Source organism: Seriola lalandi, unplaced genomic scaffold (genome assembly GCF_002814215.2).
Source record: "Seriola lalandi dorsalis isolate HSWRI2012SDOR001 ecotype SW California unplaced genomic scaffold, Sedor1 jcf7180002054410, whole genome shotgun sequence".
NCBI classification, from domain to species: Eukaryota; Metazoa; Chordata; class Actinopteri; order Carangiformes; family Carangidae; genus Seriola; species Seriola lalandi.
This window is the reverse complement of record NW_019524963.1, coordinates 205975-224370: the sequence shown is the minus strand read 5'-3', so window position 1 is coordinate 224370 and position 18396 is coordinate 205975. Positions and strand designations below refer to the sequence as shown.

Genomic DNA, 18396 nt, shown 5'->3' with positions numbered 1-18396 from the left:
GTTGTACCTCTGTACCACCTCCAGCTCTAAGAGTTTTAGTGATACATAATTTCTGATAAACAGATTCCGCAGCGTGAAGTTGCCTCTTGTGGATTTAGATGTTCAGTCAAGATGCTGAACCGTGGATTGTAATCATTTGTATTCCACTTAACTTCCAAAATAAATGTCTTTCAGAGTCATGGACCAATGGTGCGGGCTTCAGCCGAGTGGCCACGGCACTCAGCGAGTCTTCCTCAATCCACAGCGAAGCCCTCTACCACCTGACCAGGGAAATGTCTGGGGTGGGACTGGACCTCATGTCCTACAGCATCCTGGAACCTGAACCTTATAAAGAGGAACCCCGGGCTGAGGAATCACAACGTCTGCTGCAGGTGACTAAAGGAGGAGAGAACGTTTGTGTGTAAAAGAAAAAAACCAACAGCTTGAGGTTAAGACTTTTGGGGTTTACACTGTTGGGTTGACTGCTCATAAAAAATGTGCAACTTGTTAAACTAAGTTAATCATGTAATATTTCCTGTGTGTGTAATGTGTTTCATCACATTGCATCACTTTATGAGTTAGCATAAAGTATAAAAAAATCTCATTCAAATGATTCCAGAGAATAAGATGCCTATTCTTATAATTTTTAAATAAAAGTTGTACCTAAGCTATTTGGATGGTTTAAATTGACCTCAGATTGACTTTGAGGAAGAAGTGTGATTTCAAGGTTGATGCTGGTTTAGGGAAAATACTTCAGTGGAGAATTAAAGCTGATATTATAAATAGTTTAATGGGAGAGCCCGGGGTTAGTGTCTGTGTGTGTATCAGTGAGTTTGAGTTGTGTCTGAGGTCTATTTGTTAAGGAGTAGCCCTGTACACCCTGAGGGTTCCCTAGATAAATCTGAGCGGAGATCATGAGATGATCAAAATGAAAAGACAGAATATACACAGCCTGTTACTGCTACACAAAATTATGTTTATCGTTTCTTGAAACTCTGCATGCCTTTAAAAAAATGAAACAATCTAATAAATGAAGGCTCAGTCTTTGCTTCAAATGATCACAACTCATAACATGTGGACTTTGCTTCATTTAAAAAAATTTAAAAAACTAAGTCGGGAACCATCCGCTGCAGAACAGAAATATGACTCAGAGACAAAGGCAATTCTTCAGTACATTTTATAGACAGTTAATTCTGTAATTATGGTGGAGCCATTGTGAAAAGACAAGTCTCAGAGTCTTTAGTGAGCTCCTACCAAAGCAAACAAGGCTACACCCTCTCTCCACACTGCAAAAAATATCCACCTTAATCTGCCAAAGAGTGGAAAAGACATTTTTAATGAAACAAACAGGAAAACAGGAGCCTGAGTTGGTTTCATGTTTTATTGCATTTCAACTTGCATTTTTTTTCAGCCAAGTGATTTGAGAAATAGATCATTTTAAGAAGCAAATACAACTTCTAAAAAGAGCCAGGGATGACGGGAATTTGACTCATCAACTATGTCCCCAGGCAGAAATGTGTGGATTATGTTCAGTATAACGGGATTTTGAGCCTCAGCATCAAACCTGACAACACACTGAAGACGGACATCTTTTACAGTGTGGCACGCTCCGTGCCAAAAGCCCCGGCGGTGCGCAGGCAGCCTCCAGATCACACAGTTGGGTAGATGTGTATCACCAGCGTGTGATCAGGCTGCTGGACTCTGCGGGCTGCTGCCTCCTCAATCTGACACATTCTCCTTAAACCGAACAATGAAAGGTGCTTCAGAGGAGCCGTCGCTCCTCGCGGACTGTGGACTACCTGGAGTGACCTCCAGTGTCATGTGGGGATGATGGGGATGAAAGTGGTGGTGATGATGATGATGATGATGATGAATGCGGCTGTTTTTTTCTGCGGAGACCGCCAACTTTCACCTCTGCTCTTCTTCTTCTTTTGCTTCGTCTTCTTCTTCTCCCGCTTCCCTCTGTGTCTCTAAAGCGCAACAGCATGCAGATGTCCCCGAGTGAAGACAAGATCCCAGTAAGTACTACAGTAACCCTCTCCACGTCCTCGCCTTGTGCAGCTCCACCAGTGACCAGTCTGACCCTCCGGAGTGTTCATGCTGTTAACAGACAATTTACTATAAACCAGTGTTCACGAGTCTGTTACTATGAGCTGACTGTTAACTTGATGTACAGAAAACATAGAGCAACTCAAGATACCTAAACAAAATATAATAATAATAATTTGAATGGATAATTAGTTAAGCTTTTACCAACACAAGCAACTGGGAACCTTCTTGGAACTAGCCAGGATAAACCCAAATTTTCCCAGTAAGTTCCCAGTATAAAAAGTGAAACAGCAAACAGGAACCCTTAGGGAAAGTTCCAGGAGTTCGGAGGAAGCAGCCACCTTGTGTCCTGTTGAGCAGGAAATTCTATTTATTTTTTCTTGGTAGTAGCCTCTAGACTTTTGTATGTTTCCTGCACCGTAGAGAGAACAAAGTTATAGACAGTTTTAAGGGTTTTATTTTTGGACATCTTCTGTTTAAATTTAATGTTTAAAATTATGTGAAGAATGCACACCTCTGAAAACATTGGTGTTAGCGTTACTAAATTAATTTTTAAATCTTTGGTTCTTCACAGCATAACAACACCTGCAACATCAGTGGTATAAGCCAAATACAAAATAAATAAAGTCCAAAATCCACAGCATAGATAATTACTATCAGGAGCCAACATTCATACTGCAGTCTTATCAGAAAGTGGGATGTAAGTCTGGAAACGATCCCAAGCAGGTGCCTTACTTTTGTTTCTGTGACATATATGATGCTGTTATAATCATGGACTTTGCTCATTCTTTTAATTCTAATTACATGGGTGTTTTCCAGGGTCTAATTATGGTCCTAGCAGCCGCTGTGATGCCTATAATTACCAAAACTTCTCCGCTTGATATGTTGATATGTGTATTTGGGTTCTGTCCCCTTATCAACACAATCCTGGAGATTGTGATAATGTCCTTCACATCCAGTTTCTCAATTTCTTTCTTTCTCCTGAGGGGTTGGATGATTGGACATTCCCAAATGCAGTGTATCAAGGTGACATTTCCAAAGGCAAATTTATATATCACATTATCATACACAGAGGTCATTCAATGTCCTTAACAGAAATAAACCAACAGAGCACAAATTCCAACATAAATAGCTATTTATTAAACCCATTCTTCCACTTATATCTGTAATTGGGGGGATTTCCCTCTAAATTCCTTATGTAGCCTATTTATAATTGGATTTGATTTTGAGCCACTCCTCCACTACACATCCCCTGGAGGTAATGCAGTTTATACTGATACAGATTTTTAGATACTTCCTAAAATGCTCATTTCCCTTTAGATTATACTGTATTTTCTTATTATGTCAGCGTATGACATAAACACACCCTCTTCTGTGTTTTTCTGATACTAATCACAATTATGCCATATACAAAATAAATTTGTGACAAAGACTTTAATATAATAAAATGAATGTCATACTAGAGTAACAGAATCAGGGACAATGTAATGTAACAGTTAATTATACAGTATATAGTTCTGATTAGACCTCATTGGGCAGAGCAATGCTGGGAATTACATGACGTCATCGAACTCCATAGCTGTGTCTGAAATGTTCGCCACGGTCTGTGTGTGGGTGATAAAGGTGTTGGCTGCTCCACCCAACAGTTGCACAGAAGAGTCAGTCATTAGAAGAGGCCTAATTAGTATAAAGTGAAATCACCTGTGTGGGAGGACTATGTATGTGTATGGGCTCTGCTAATGTGGCACTGGAACAAATCATGTTGACATATTTCACTGACATCCAAACAGTGAACACTTCACATTGGCTAACAACACCAGTAAGTCAGTCCCTTAACGTACATTTTATGATGTTTCTGACATGTATATGGAGTCATTAGTTATTAATAGCATGGTGAAAAAGCACAGAGTTGAAAATTTAAGCTAGCTCTTTTAAGGCAGTGAGCTAGCTAGACAACATTAGCTGTTTGGCTACTGGGATACGAAGAGGCATTAAAATAGATTTTGAGTCATGTAAATATACAGGATTTGAAGTTGCTTTTTAAAACATAGTCATACAGAGCTACCCTGCTATAGTCTGAGGTGACAGCTTGTTTGCTGGTTAGGTAAATTTTATATATTAACATTATACACAATAAGCATTTTTCTAGTGAATGTGAGAAATATTTTCTCTTGCAATTTAAAAAGAAAGGACTCTAAAGCATAGATAAAGCAACCTCTGTTAACATTTATTCTGTTTTAGCAAGACAAAACAGCTAGCAGAGCCACAGTGACAGTAGTACCATCAAATATCCATGAAAAATGAAGCTTAAGATTTCAGCTTGACAGTTCATTTGTGGCACGTGCCCATTTATTTATCCATTTAATTTATGTCAGAATTGTTGCATTATTTATTATTTCAACAAAATAAAAAACTGTGATTTTCATCAGGGAAGCTAGCTAGCTTCCCTCACTAAGGGAGACAGACAGCAGTTGGACTCTACTTGGATGTTAAATTGGTAAATGGTTGTGTGACAGATATTCGTAATTATTATGTAGTTGCATAAATATACACCAGAGCATCTTCCTCATGTTAGGCAAAATACATAGAATTTTTGCCCATCTTTCATGTATTATGTATGTTTTAATTTGTGTTGACAGAGCAATCTTTACTCCGTTTTTGTCAGTTGTCACTGTTTCGTAAGCTTGTGTTGTTTTCAACATATGGTCCTGACGAGCATGTAAATAATAATTTTTGAAATCTTGCTGCTCAGACAGAGGAGGAGACGAGCCACTGCACAGTCGAGACGTCTGAGGAGTGTTATGCTCGCCAGGCTCAACGGGTAATAAAATCACATTAGCTAGCAGCTAACATTAGCGCCTAAACTGTTAGCAAGATGACTTCGTCTTCTGCAGCACTTTCAGCGCGCAATGCATGATTATCTAGCTCAATCAATGTAGGGTATAAGCTACAGCTTCTGTAGACATCTTGGTGTGCCTCGCAACAGTTTTGTAATGCACTATATAGTGGATAAAACTTACACTTGAAAATTTGAACAGCACTGCAAAATTGTTGATTCACTATATAGTGGACTACATAGTGGGTGAGGGGAGGTTCTGAAAACGGCCTAATTCTTTGGGGGTAGTAGCTTATTTTTTGTGTTAAATATTGCACTTTAGTTTGGCCGAGGCCCAATAGGCAGACACAACAATTCATCTGGTTTTGAGCAAGAGGACGTTTATTACTCTAAATTCAGTCTAAAATCAACGCTTCTGTGATTGTTGTTTGTTTGTTGTTAGAATTTCATAGACAATAGATGCATAACAGCATATTTTAGAAACCTGTCCTGCTGATAAGTAAGAAACCTGCTCCCAGAGCCTATAGAGCTTTCCCTCTTGTGTCCTCCATGTTTAGTCTCCCTCTCTACTTTCTCTCTGTCTAAATAAAGAATAAAACTGCCAAAGGTGAGCTGACTGCCCACTCTGCTGCTGGAGGTTCTCACTTCAGTGTTTTTGAGAACCTGCCAAAAGCCACTTATGTTTGCGTGTGCTGACAGTGCAGTAGATGTTTAAGTTCATTCAAACAGTTGTTACGTAACTCCACTGCTGCTTAAAGGTGCTCTCTGTGCTGTCTTTACACAGTTTGTATTTGTTCATTTATACCATGACATAATCACTGTAAACGACTTAGGAGTATGATGATGAAGACTAGTTTCTTCTTTCTCACAGCAGTTAACCTGCTGTGTTTAGTGAGTGCATACTGTATATTTTACTTTCCCCTTTTATTGCCCATGGCTTCCCACAGGTCGTGAGTTCAACTTCAAGCCCTCAGTGCAACAGAGATGGCCTTTGCTTCTCTGATGGCCGACGGAAAGTTGACTACGTTCTGGTCTTCCATCAGCGGCGGCACGGTTCCATTCGAGCTCCTGCCGGCACCTCACAAGACCGATTATCTATTGTTTCCAATGGCAACTTTCTCCAGTCGGGGGGCTCGGACGCAGCAGCAGGAAGAGAAGTGAGCATGCCAGGAGGGGAGGCCGCGAGCGCCGGTGAGGTGTTCATGGAACTCGGATTTGCAGGAGGGAACGAGCCAATGGAGCCGGCTGACCATGAGATGCATCTGATCAGACAAGAGTTTGAGGCCAACCTGGTGGAGGCTGGCCTGGAAATCGAGAGAGACAAAGAGGTGAGTGTGTGTGTGTGTGTGTGTAGGTGTGTATTTGTGTGTGTGTGTGTGGTCACACTAATATCCACATCGTCCTCGTCCTCTCTACTCCTAAAATGGCTGCTCATCTTTTACTTTCTAATGTTTTATTCTCATGTGGTAATACAGTCGAAAGTGAAGATTTTTGTGCAAACTCTTCTTCATAGGTGGATTTAAAGGCTCATACAAGAAACTAAGAAACCTAAACATGACTTAAGACATAACATAAATTAAGATTTTGAATCTGCATTTGAAATTGCAGAAATTGCAGCTTGTTAGCTGACTGTTCAATCTCACTTAAAGACTCTTAAAAAACACCTTCTGAGAAAAGCTTTAAGTAGCCTTTAACATGCTCTCAGCTGCATTGGCATACAGCTATAGTTGCCCAAGTATTCACTGTGCTGGATTAGCTATTGGTAGCTGTTTTGTGTAGGAACATCTAATTTATTAATGTAAGAGCCCATTGTACTCAAGGTTTAACGTTCAAGGTTTTCATTGTCATGTTCCATTGCAGTGTACAAATCAATGAAACATTTTTAGGCTTCAGACAGGCACCAACTTGTTAACAGTAAAGTTACATAAACAATGAACAGAGTAAGATTTGAATAAGGAATAGAAAAGGAATGAAATATTCAATGAAAATTAGCAGTATAAACTAACTTCTTGACAATAACAAAAATGATATGACATGTATGTTGTGTTAAAATTCTACACTTAAACCTGATTTATTTTTTGTTGGTTCTGGGGAAACATAACGAGCTGCTAACACAACATACCGAACATGTTAAGAAACAAGGAGGAAAGTAGATAGCAACCCTGTGTCCTATCACATTTATATATTACTGAATTGTTTTCCCAGTTATGTTGCGCTGACAAACATTCTTGTATATGATTCTAGATAAACAGGGATGTAACGTGGAACTAGTCTGAGTGGAGGAAACATACAATCACGAGGAGGTAATTGTAGTTTTATATACCAACCTAGTACATGGCTGGAATGTGTATAGATGTCAGCAAAATCATATCAATCATAAGTTCAGGGCAGAATTTCTTTCCTGGTCTGACAAAACAAAAGATTAAATGATAATGGAACATGCTAGAATTAATTCCCCTATTCAGTACCATGGATAGCTCCACTTGGCTAGGTGTGCCAAAACACTTATTTATAAACTTCAATTTAGAAAATAATCTCAAAATGTAACTGCACAATGTTCTGTCAACATTTAAAGAAATAGGCTACTGTCACAGGAGCATGCGCACTGACAGTTCAAGTCCATTTCTGATTTTACTGTTGTTTGCACTATACACTGTGCTATAGTCAGACTGGCCATCAGGAACACCGGGAGAAATCCTGGTGGGTCACGACATTGGTGGGCAGGTCAATAAATCAGAAACACCAGCAACTGGAAATGAAACAATGCAGTTACTGCAGCATATCAGTACAGCAATGAAGCAATGTGTAAAGAAATAAAGAGCTTCTGTTGACTGAAAAGCTAGAGGGCTTTTAATTTGAAACGATTACAGGAAGCGTTGAGTTAAGGTGTAATGCAGTAACTTTAACAGGGCAAACGGGAGCCTATCAAAATGAGTCTTCGTACTTAAATACTGCTATGAGCAATTGTACATATCAAACAGAGGGAATTAGAAATAAAGGCCTGCCTAAAAGAAAGGCCTGTTACTTTCTGCAGATGGGGTAAATAAAGGATAGGAGGAAATGGAGTAGATAAAAACTGTTGTGGATCAACTGTAAACACCCCCTGTTTACGTAAGAAAAAATGTTCCTGCCAAATCATCTTCAAAGAGCAGGACAAATGTGAAAAGTCCAACACATGGCAGGCTGACCAATCGTGTAACTTCATCACTCACTCATTTATATCACTTATTCAGTCAGTCAGTCAGTCAGTCAGTCATTGACATTTGCAGATGTAGCACTGACCGGTGGCTGGGCTGGGCCAGCCAAAAAATGTATTAGTGTAGCTTTAAAGAAACTATAGAGCATTAGTAGGTCATGTTCAGAAATGTACAAACTGGCACCTTCCCTTGCTTGGTTTGTTAGTAGATGAGGATGTTGAACTGTTTGATATTTGGAAAAAGCATCAAGAAAGACAATTATGGTAAAGTTTTTCAATCACAATACTTGAAGAAGTAATCAGGACTAAAATATCAGACATGTGGTTTGATACACAGGGTATATGTTTTAGATTTAAGTGACTTTACAGGATTTTTAAGATAAACCTTGACGCAGGATCTGATATAACTGTCTTCAGCTATTTAAGGTGAACGCCTACATAGAAACGTGGCTCAGATGGCAGAGGGAAGTGGTGGGTGAGGCTCAGTGTGTTGCGAGGGATTTAGGTGTTTGTTACACCAGCAAGGGGGTTTCCATTAAACTTTGAAATGTATCTTTTATTTCCCTTTTTAGTTTTATGTACCATGATGTTTTGCCCTTCTGCTGTTGACCAAATTACAGACACACATGAAAAAGAGTGTAAGACACAACCCAGAAGAGTCATTAGCTTAATGCTAATTATTTGTCAGCTTTTGAGCAAAAAAAAAATGCAGACACAGTCATAGCCAAAGGCGCAGTAAGATATCTGTATGTTGTTTACCTCCAGTGCAGCATAGTTACATCTAATGAAATTAACAAAATACATCAGACTGTATTGTATATAAATTGTCAGTTATCAGATATACAGGAAGGCATATTCAGTTGAAGCATATGAACTAAATATTTATTTTCAACCACAAATGTGAAACAAGATCATGTAAATATGATTTTGTTTTCCATTGTCGTCCACAATATCATCAAATGTAAGTACTGGTTCAATTTGCTCTCAGTGGACACAGTGGAAAACTCCATTCAAAGTTCAGTTGTTAAGTCAGTCCTCAAGTTGTCAGTGTGTAAACACTACAACAAGCAGTAACCTGCACCTTTCTGCACCATGCTACTGGACAATTTGATATTCAAAATGATAATTTTTTGACTTTGAATTTGAGAATTTACAAATGTGGGTCCTTTCACTGAAGTTAACAGTCACTTCACATGGAGGCTCTGCTTAGAGAACTCCTGAGGCGAACACGGTCTGCATCAGCAATGACAAACAGTGAAAAAGACAAGTTTAAGCTCACCAGAGGGTAGACTGATGCGTGATGGGAATCTTTTTCAAAAATTGACCCCAGAATAGTTCGATCACAAACCTCTGTAGCGCCGTCTTAACAGGAAATTCTTCATACAGCGATGTTTGTGGCAGAAACAGCTTGTATCCAAGGGCAATACACAAAAATGCACAACATGGTGCAAGCTGCACCAAACCTGCAAAACCTAAGCAATGAAAAAAAAATAGCTGTGTTTTCTCAAAAAACAAAAGGAAACCTTCAGCAATAGCTTTTACTAATATGGACGGATTCGTACTGATGTCAACCAGCCACTAAAAACACTGGTTTTGCACATCATCAGAATATAGTCAAAACCACAAATATATCTTCTTATGGATCAACACTTCAAATAAAACACAGGAAGAGTGTTAAATATGGGACCTTTAATTTGGTCCCATATTTAACCCATATTTAACCCATATTTAATATGGGTCTGTGTATATTACTGGGATTCTGTATGTTTAGGATACAAAGGCCTGACAGTTTCATAAGGACTGGTCGACCTCATTCTAGTTGCTGTGGCCAACACAGCTGCTGTGCTGGCCTCTTTGTATCGATTTACTTATTTAGCCTTTAATGGGTAATTTTGTTTTGACATGTACAAATTGCTTTCACTGTGATTGTGTGTTACGTAGCAACCACTACTTGCATGTCACAGTGTGTACTTTTATCTGCTTTCACTTTGTGTGTGTGTGTGTGTGTGTGTGTGTGTGTGTATGTGTGTGTGTGTAGTAGTAGTAGTAGTAGGTGCTTGGCAGAACACACAGTCCGCGTGTTCTGTAGGCTCACTGCCACAGAGTTGTGCAAATGTGGTTATTGTTAAGGTTCCACTTGTTACCAAATAAACTGCTGCTGCACTTTGGCTCCAACAACAGGAGTCATTTCACAAATTTAAGTTTTGCTCACTGCAGCTGTTTGTGAAATGTTACATCCCTAACAAAAAGTATTAGAAAACAGGAAACTTGTGTGAGGTCTCACATGTAGGGTTCAATGTTTGCGGAAGAAACGTCTGCAGCTCAAATACAGTTGGATTTCTATCGTGTCATACCAATATTCAGGATTAGCGTTTGGTATATATATATATATATATATATATATATATATATGTGTGTGTGTATGTGTGTGTGTGTGTGTGTGTGTGATACCTCTTTTGCTAATACATGTGACTGTGTGTGTGTGTGTGTTGGCCTGGAGCCAGTTGGCAGTGTGTGCAGCCTGCGGGCTAGTGTTAATCAGATTGTTGACAGTGTGGCCATGGAGCCTAAGCCAGGATGAGATTAGCTGACTGACTGATAGCTCCTTATCTCATCTCATGGATCGAGGCGTAGATCGAATCTGATGCTGAGAACAGCCTCGTTTGAATATAGTACTCGCGAGAGCGCGGCCTTGAAAGTGACATCACGTCAGGCACCAGGTCAGAGTCAGAGAAGTGTAGTCGTGAGGAATAAGGCAGCGAATTACCGGAGAAAAGGTAGACTTATTAGCCAACCCAGTGACGCTAACTTGGGTAAACTAATTGATAGCATTAAGCTAATATCTACACGTCATTATGTTTTAACTGCTGACTGCATTTTCAGATGATCTTGTTCAGATACTTCTCTAAGAAGAGAAAGACAACTGCTGAAAAAAATCCTAGAGGAAACACTGATGTATATATTACCCGGGTTTTCTCAAAACTGCGGGACGAGTTACGCGCCAAAATTTGGCGGAAGAATAATAATAAGCCTGAGGAATATTAATAGATGCCCCGAGGCATTAGTGCCTTGGAGCTGAGCACCCGTGGCACTAATTAATGTATTATAATGCATCCATTGTTCAATACTTTTAACTTCATTTGTCACAAAGCATTGAACAACAAGTGTGTATCAGCTGGGTTCATCACTTTTTTTGTCCCTTGTAAACACTTAACTTTGTTGTGTGTATTTGCAGCGCGTGTGTGAATTGATTAATGTGTTGGTGTTTTGTCTGTTTGCATGTGTTTTCTTAAACATACAGTATATATATATAATATTTATATATACTGTATATATACATATATAACACTTATATATGGAAACTGAATCAGTAATGAATGGATTAATCACTACATGAACGTAGTGACAGCTTGGTTAGTGTTGTTATTCTCATCCAGGTCTTTGCATATCGGACATGGCCGTGGAATTTTAGCCATTTTTTGTTGTAGAGTTCACCGTCTGCTGTTTGTTTCACACACACAAGCAAAGTAACAACAAAAAAGTGCCGTTGCATTATTATTTATTTTTACTAAGTAATTTTGGACACACCTCAGTCAGTCTTGTCAGGGTGGTCTGTGGCCCTGGGGGTGGAGTTGAGTCACTGATCAGAAGGTGGGCAAGACACCAAACCCCAAATTGCCCCTGATGTATCATTGGTGTGTGTGTGTATGTGTGTGTGTGTGTGTGTGTGTAACCCTAAGGTCAATAAGACTAGAAAAACGCTTTATAAGTGCAGACGATTTCCCATATTGGGAAGTGGCCAACTGAATATTAGATAAGTTCACTACGTGTTATTGCATAATTAGAAATGACTAGGAGTAATCATTTCATAAAAGTAGCTGAAATAATGTGGAACATATTAAACATTTTAAACATTGTAGTTTTTCTTAACTAATGTGTAGATTGTACTGAACTAAACTCTCCTGCTTGTGTCCAACCTGTTTGACTTCAGATTAATTGGATGCTGGGGAAAAAAAAGAATGGCTTGAATGTCAAACTTGTTGACTGTGCCTGAGGATTATTGAGCTGACCTTCGATCTCTTAGGGACGTCCTCCGGCAGAACACTTTTAATTAAATCAGAGGGAGGTGTTAATTCAAGAAGTGGAGCTGGGACTTTTGAAGAGTTCAGTCTGTGGGGGCTTGGGAAACAGAGCGAGCAGGATTAAGTATCCAGTAAGACTCTGAGTCTGTCTTCACAAATTGCTTAACTTGTGACAGGGAGGCAGCACACAATGAGTTACAGAGAAATATCAGTGATTACAAAATATATCACACATAATTTCTCTCTTGGAGGGAAAGGTTTTTCTTCATGCGTATAACCCTTGATATGTTTGCATGAGAGTGAATGCAAAAGACAGTGTTCGATCCTACAGTCACCTCTAACAACCCTCTAATGATCCTTTAAACAAAAAATAAGGTCATTCTAAATGTTATGTGAGTATCAGGAAACTTTGAGGTGAAGGCATGGCAAACTTTATTTTGCAAAATCATCTAGTCATCCATACACTTTAGGGCATGGGTGTGTTAGTAGGCTACGTGCCGACCATGAGCCAAAAAACTTTTCTAGCCTCCGGGTTTGTCTCAGCCTCGTCCGTCTCACTGCACATTAGTGTTTTTCCCGCTGGCGCTGGCTGTGACTTCCTGCTCGTCCCATAGACTTCACACTGTTATGACATCCCGCACAGAGAAATATCTTAAGCCCTGGGAAAGTTTTATAAATATATAACCTCCATGGATGAAAGGTTCACAACACAAGTGATATTTGATTGTTTGCAGCCAATTGTTTTAGAGGCATTTGTTTAATAATGGCGGTCTATGGGAAAAATGCTTTTTGGGCCATGGGGGATTTATTTATTTCAATACCTCTGGTGGCCAGTAGGGCGAACTGGGAGCAAGACTAAGTGGCAGCACTGTATCCAGCTCTCTTGATTCATCCATGTTTAGGGGTGGCTGGAGTCTGTCCCAAAATGCACTGGGACAAAGACTGTGCACAACCTTGAGTCTATTACAATGCAGTAAAACACAGAGACAATTCTGTTTACCCACATTTGTTTGCAAGGAGACAGGTTCACTCAGTGGACTTCATTCATGAAGTGAAATAAAATGTTTTCACATCAGCAACAATAAACAAAGAACTTGTCAGAGATGAGCTCAAGTGAAAAAATCTTATGAAATTACAGTTTAATAGTCAGTGGTAGACTGAGAGAGTTTCCGTGTGTTCTGGAACAGATGTTACAGCTGTGCAGCACAATCTTCATCACAGCTGCTTCCTTTAATGTTGTGAGTTAGATGCTTTGCACAATGCCTGTGGTTGAACACAGGTTGATCCCTACATCCGACCTCCTGCGGGTCTGCAGGAGATCCTTAAATGTCAGCCCCCCTCTGCCCTCACTCGAATTCATTGACTTCCACTAAGAGCCTCCATGTTGTTTTTCCTCTTTCCGTCTTTGCCTTAGTTCTCCGTGTGATCCATTATTCCTCTGTTGCCATCTTTCTCTCTCTCTCTTTTTCTTTTCTCTTGACTCACTTTGTCTCTGCTCACCGCTACACTCTCCACCCGACCATCCCATCGCCCAGCAGATCACCCTTTCAAATCCCATACCCACCTACCCTCCCAAAGATGCCCCCGGCTGCGTCCTAGTTACCCCCTCCTACAGAGATAAAAAGCTAATTGGAAATCCCTCTACTAATTAACCTTCTCCAGGCTGAAAGGTATTTATATCCTCTGCTTTTTGATGGAGTGATAAAAAAGAAAGGAAAGGGAGGGTGAGGAGGAGGGAGGAAGGGAAGGGGGAGGAGGGAAAAGGGGGTGAGAGAGCTGAGAAATGAAAGTGAGCGAGTGGGTAACTTGTAATGGATGGTGGTTGCAGGTGGGGATGAGAAAGCGAGGGTGGGGACCAATGATCAAATCATTGCTTATTTCTACATCAAGTGACATAGACCTACACAGGACGCACACGTAGAGTCCCCAGGCTGCAGTTAGATCTGCTGGTGTTCTTCCTGAGCAGTGAGCCAGAGGTTTGTTGATGGCAGATGGTGAAAGGGATTGAAGGCCAATGGTTAAATCAAACAGAGCTGGAGTCCCTACTTTTATTCCCCTCAGCCCCGCAGCCCTACGGTCAAAAGCCACAGCTCTTTCTTTTAACTATTTTAAAAATCGTCTGGTCTGGTTCTGACGGCTCAGGTTTAGAAGGACTCAGTAGCACGACCCAGAGACGCCAGTAAACGATCGAAACAGTTCACTTTAATTAAGGCGCCGAAGGCAGAAGCAGGCAAAGGCAAACAGTGGTGGAAGTCAGGCAACTGACTTTGCTTTAGTTTTAGTCTTTTGATGAAAATCTGTTTTTTAGTCATTTGCTTTTTGATGATTTTATTCAACAGATCTAAAGAATTAATCTGTTTTTGTCATTGAAATGTCAGTATCATCTTCATCGTACATTTTCCAGCTGTCAGCGTCTTTGTGTACAGCTACCACTTCGCCCTGGCTTGGGCCTTTCCATCTGGAGTTTGCATGTTCTCCCTGTGCTGGCGTGGGTTCCCTCCTCCGGCTTCCTCCGTTAATACAAAAACATGCCTGTTAGGTTGATTTCTGACTCTAAATTGCCTGTAGGGGTGAATGTGAGTGTGAGTGTGAATGGTTGTTTGTCTCTATATGGCAGCACTGTGATACACTGGTGACCTGTCCAGGGTGTCAGCTGTGAACCTATGAGGAGAAGTGGTCAGACCCAGATGTTGTCCTATCCTGATGCTGCTTCTGTTTTAACCTGCGCAGCTTTTCCAGCCTTTACAGTTCTGGTCATGTGATGATACAAGAGACAGTCAGATAAATAAATGTGAGAGCCTCAGCATGTGACAGCTGCAGCAGGAGGCTGTTTTTAAGTTCATTTTCCTCATGTTGTCATGTATGAAAGGACCAAAATGAACTCTGTAAGATGACAACTTGATTACTGTAAGAGAATTATTTAAACAGCATTTGTATAGCAATGATTCTGTCCCAGGTTTTTTGGTCAGTACAAGCTGTTGATCACCGTAACCACGATCACTATAAGTCAGAGGTCACTGATAGATGAGGTGAGAGATGATGTTGGAGAAATAAGAGGGGAAAGTGGAATAGAAAAGGGAAAGAAATATGCTGAGATGGTTTATTATAAAAATGAGACTGTTGGAGTTAACTTTTAAGAAGAAAATGTAGAGTAAAGACAATTTTTATTTCATTTTCTAAAATTAAACACTTTATTAGAATTTTCTATTATGTAGTTATTACAGCTGTTATTTTCCTTAAAATGCATAAAGAAGTGTGTGTGTGTGTGTATATATATATATATACATATGTATATATGTAACCCCCACTACCAACATTCCAATATTCCTCTAACTGGAGCTCTTAAAATTTTAATTGAATACCCCTGCCATACAACAATGACGTCCATTCATTTGTATACTGCTGTTAAAATCTTCTTTGGCACGCATTGGTTACAGATTGGTATCAGCCGATACGTAAGTTCAGGTATCGGATTCTGTACCAGAAGGAAAAAGAGGGATCGGAGCATCTTTAGACTGAAAATGACTTTGGTGGAACAAATTCGTCACTCCTTACTAATTGGTTAGAGCAGCTAACATGAACACAATGTCAGACTGAATAAAGAAGTGAAACAAAATAGCAATTGAATCTGATTATCAGGCTACAATCTCCATACATTATGAATTGATTCAGTTGACTTTGGAAGTTGTTTCCCATTGCATATAAATGGCAATCAACGCAAGTTAAAATATTCAAACAAACCCACACATTTGCCCTTCTGTACATGTGTATGTTTTCTAACAAAGGAGAGGTGAAGGTCTGGTGGCTTTCCGCTCCACTGTGTCCCTGAGTAGGACAAAGGACAGTGGGGACGACAGAGTGGGAGAAGATAATGAAATATAAGAGGAGTAAGAGTGACAGTTAGTGAGTCAGCCAGTCAGTCAATCAGTCAGTGAAACAGTGTCTAGCGCGCAGCAGAAGGTACAGTAATATATGTGAGGAGGAGGGGTGGTGAGGGGGAGTGAAAGATCTCAGGAGAGTAGGAGTCGAGAGAGGAGAAAGAGAATCGTTTCAGGTTTCCATCGTTTGCCGTGCCACCTTTCTCTTTTCACTCCCCCCCTCTTACAGAAGCTGGTGGGGGTCTGAGGAGGGTAAGGTTACCTGGCTGTTGCCCCCCTGCTGGCTCTGCTCCCTTTTCATTTCTGGTTGCACTCTCCCTCACAGTGCAACCCGGCTCCATAATGGCTGCTGCATAGATTTTGAAGGAGGAGGTCTCACTACCGCACACAATAAATTCTTTATCGTCATTCAGCCACAGAGGGCCTGGAGGGGGTTTGTCAGAGCACTGATATTCAGAGTCCACTCGCATACTGTACCTCTGGATGCTAACGGAGCTACCAATTATCAAATGTCGCTAATGCATCTTTATATTAAATGATAATTAGTGTGTGGGCACATTGATTCATTAGCATCACAAGCTAGATGAGTCACAATTTGATGTTACATACAGTAAATACATTGTATGATGATGATGATGATGATGATGATGATGAGGATGATGATGATGGAAACAGTATAGTACCCAGTGTGTCAGGAACAGGCTGCAACAACAAAGCAGTGAAGAAAACAGCTCCAGGCTTTGCTTCAGGAGCAGAGGCTGCATCTATCTTTTATAAACACCGGAGTGATGCTGCTGGCCACTCCGGTTAGCCAAAGTGATTCAGTGGGTCGGGCTAGTGGCGGGGATTGGTTATGCCTGGCTCAGAATTGAAGTATATCGAGTACCCTGCAGTCTGAAATGTTGAGTTGCAGCTCCCAGAGGCCACTTTTGAAGTCTGGAGGTAAAAGCAGCTGAGAAGCGACTGACCACAAACAGAGGAAGACAGTTTTATACAACAGGTAGTTTTACCCAAGCAATCTGCTTATATAATCCCCAAAACATTGAAGTTTAGTGTGTAGAAAATAACTTTTAAGTCGAAAACTTTAACCCAGACACTCTAAAGTACATGTGCACAGGAAATAAGGAAACATTGGGAATCACATCTGTAGTTCTCCCGTTGTTAAAGCTGGCACCTGTGATCAATACAGGAATGTAGCTGAGTGCCTTGTATCTTACTGGGGCAGAGAAACAAGGATCAGCTCTGAAGCAACATTAACTTGGATCCACTGAATCTGATCACATGACGTATTTTTTATGTCTCCGTGTCTCCTTTATGTTTTTTGGGTTGTCCGTCCGTTTGTATGTACATCCCATTCTCATGAACAAGATATCTCAGGAATGCCTTGAGGGAGCTTCTTCAAACATTGAAGGATGAACTGATTAGATTTTGGTGGTCAAAGGTCAAGGTCACAGTGATCTCATGTTCTTGTGAATGCAATATATGAGGAACACCCAGAGGGAATTCATTACTCCTGACACAGTGTGACCTCACAAAACACCTTTTTTGTCCATCAGTTCATACATAATTATGACACAATGTAACTCAAATGTAGTGTTGCCATTTAATATCCAAATGCTCAAAGGTCAACTTCACTGTGACATCATAATGTTCTGCAATATTCCTCTTACCATTATTCAATGCTGTAATTATTAATGCTGGGAGATTGTGACCCTATTTTCTGCAACTTGGCTGGTTGGTGGAGGGATACAACCAGTAGGTGGTAATTCTAGTCTGTGTTAGGGTCCTGACTGTAACTTTACATGAGGTTTTGTTTGTTTTTCAGTTGAAGGCCCACGGCCCCAGCTTCACTCGTCTCCATGCGCCCTGGCCGGTACTCTGTCGAGAGGCCGAGTTTCTCAAGATTAAAGTCCCCACCAAAACGGTAGGATCAGTACCTGTCAGCACGAGTTTGCAGTGGACACACACACTATGTTTTTGGATCCATGTGCAGTAGTTGTTTGTCAGTGTATTCACATTCTGCAGCAACAATAGAATTTGATTGCAGAAAATGGTTCAGAAATCTAAAACATACGTTGTAAATATCAGATTTTCACAGAGTGAGGGCTTTTTATTTTGTTGACTAATTCTATGTTGTGTGTTTCATCAGAGTTACGAACTTAAAGAAGAAAGTGGCTTTGGGTCCAGTATGAGCACAGTGTGGAGGAAAATGAATCAACCTTTTCAGCCCAAAGTACCACATCAGGACCATGAGAGCACCAAGTTTCTTTCACACTGCTTCTCCAGGGACAAGCTCCACCTGTGAGACGCACGCACACACACACACACACACACCCACGCACGCACGCACGCACGCACGCACGCACGCACGCACGC

At 40.5% G+C, this 18396-nt stretch overlaps 1 protein-coding gene across 1 annotated transcript in view; it reads left to right on the top strand.

The window, feature by feature from the left end:
* Positions 1–1955: 1955 nt before the first annotated feature.
* Positions 1956–18396, top strand: part of ano2b (anoctamin 2b) — a 68628-nt gene continuing 52187 nt past the window's right edge. Inside the window, exons 1-4 of the mRNA XM_023409953.2 lie at positions 1956–1997; positions 5812–6192; positions 17846–17944; positions 18170–18321. Coding sequence (XP_023265721.1) covers positions 1965–1997; positions 5812–6192; positions 17846–17944; positions 18170–18321 — 665 coding nt within the window. The 5' untranslated portion in view covers positions 1956–1964. The remainder of the gene's footprint in view (positions 1998–5811; positions 6193–17845; positions 17945–18169; positions 18322–18396) is intronic.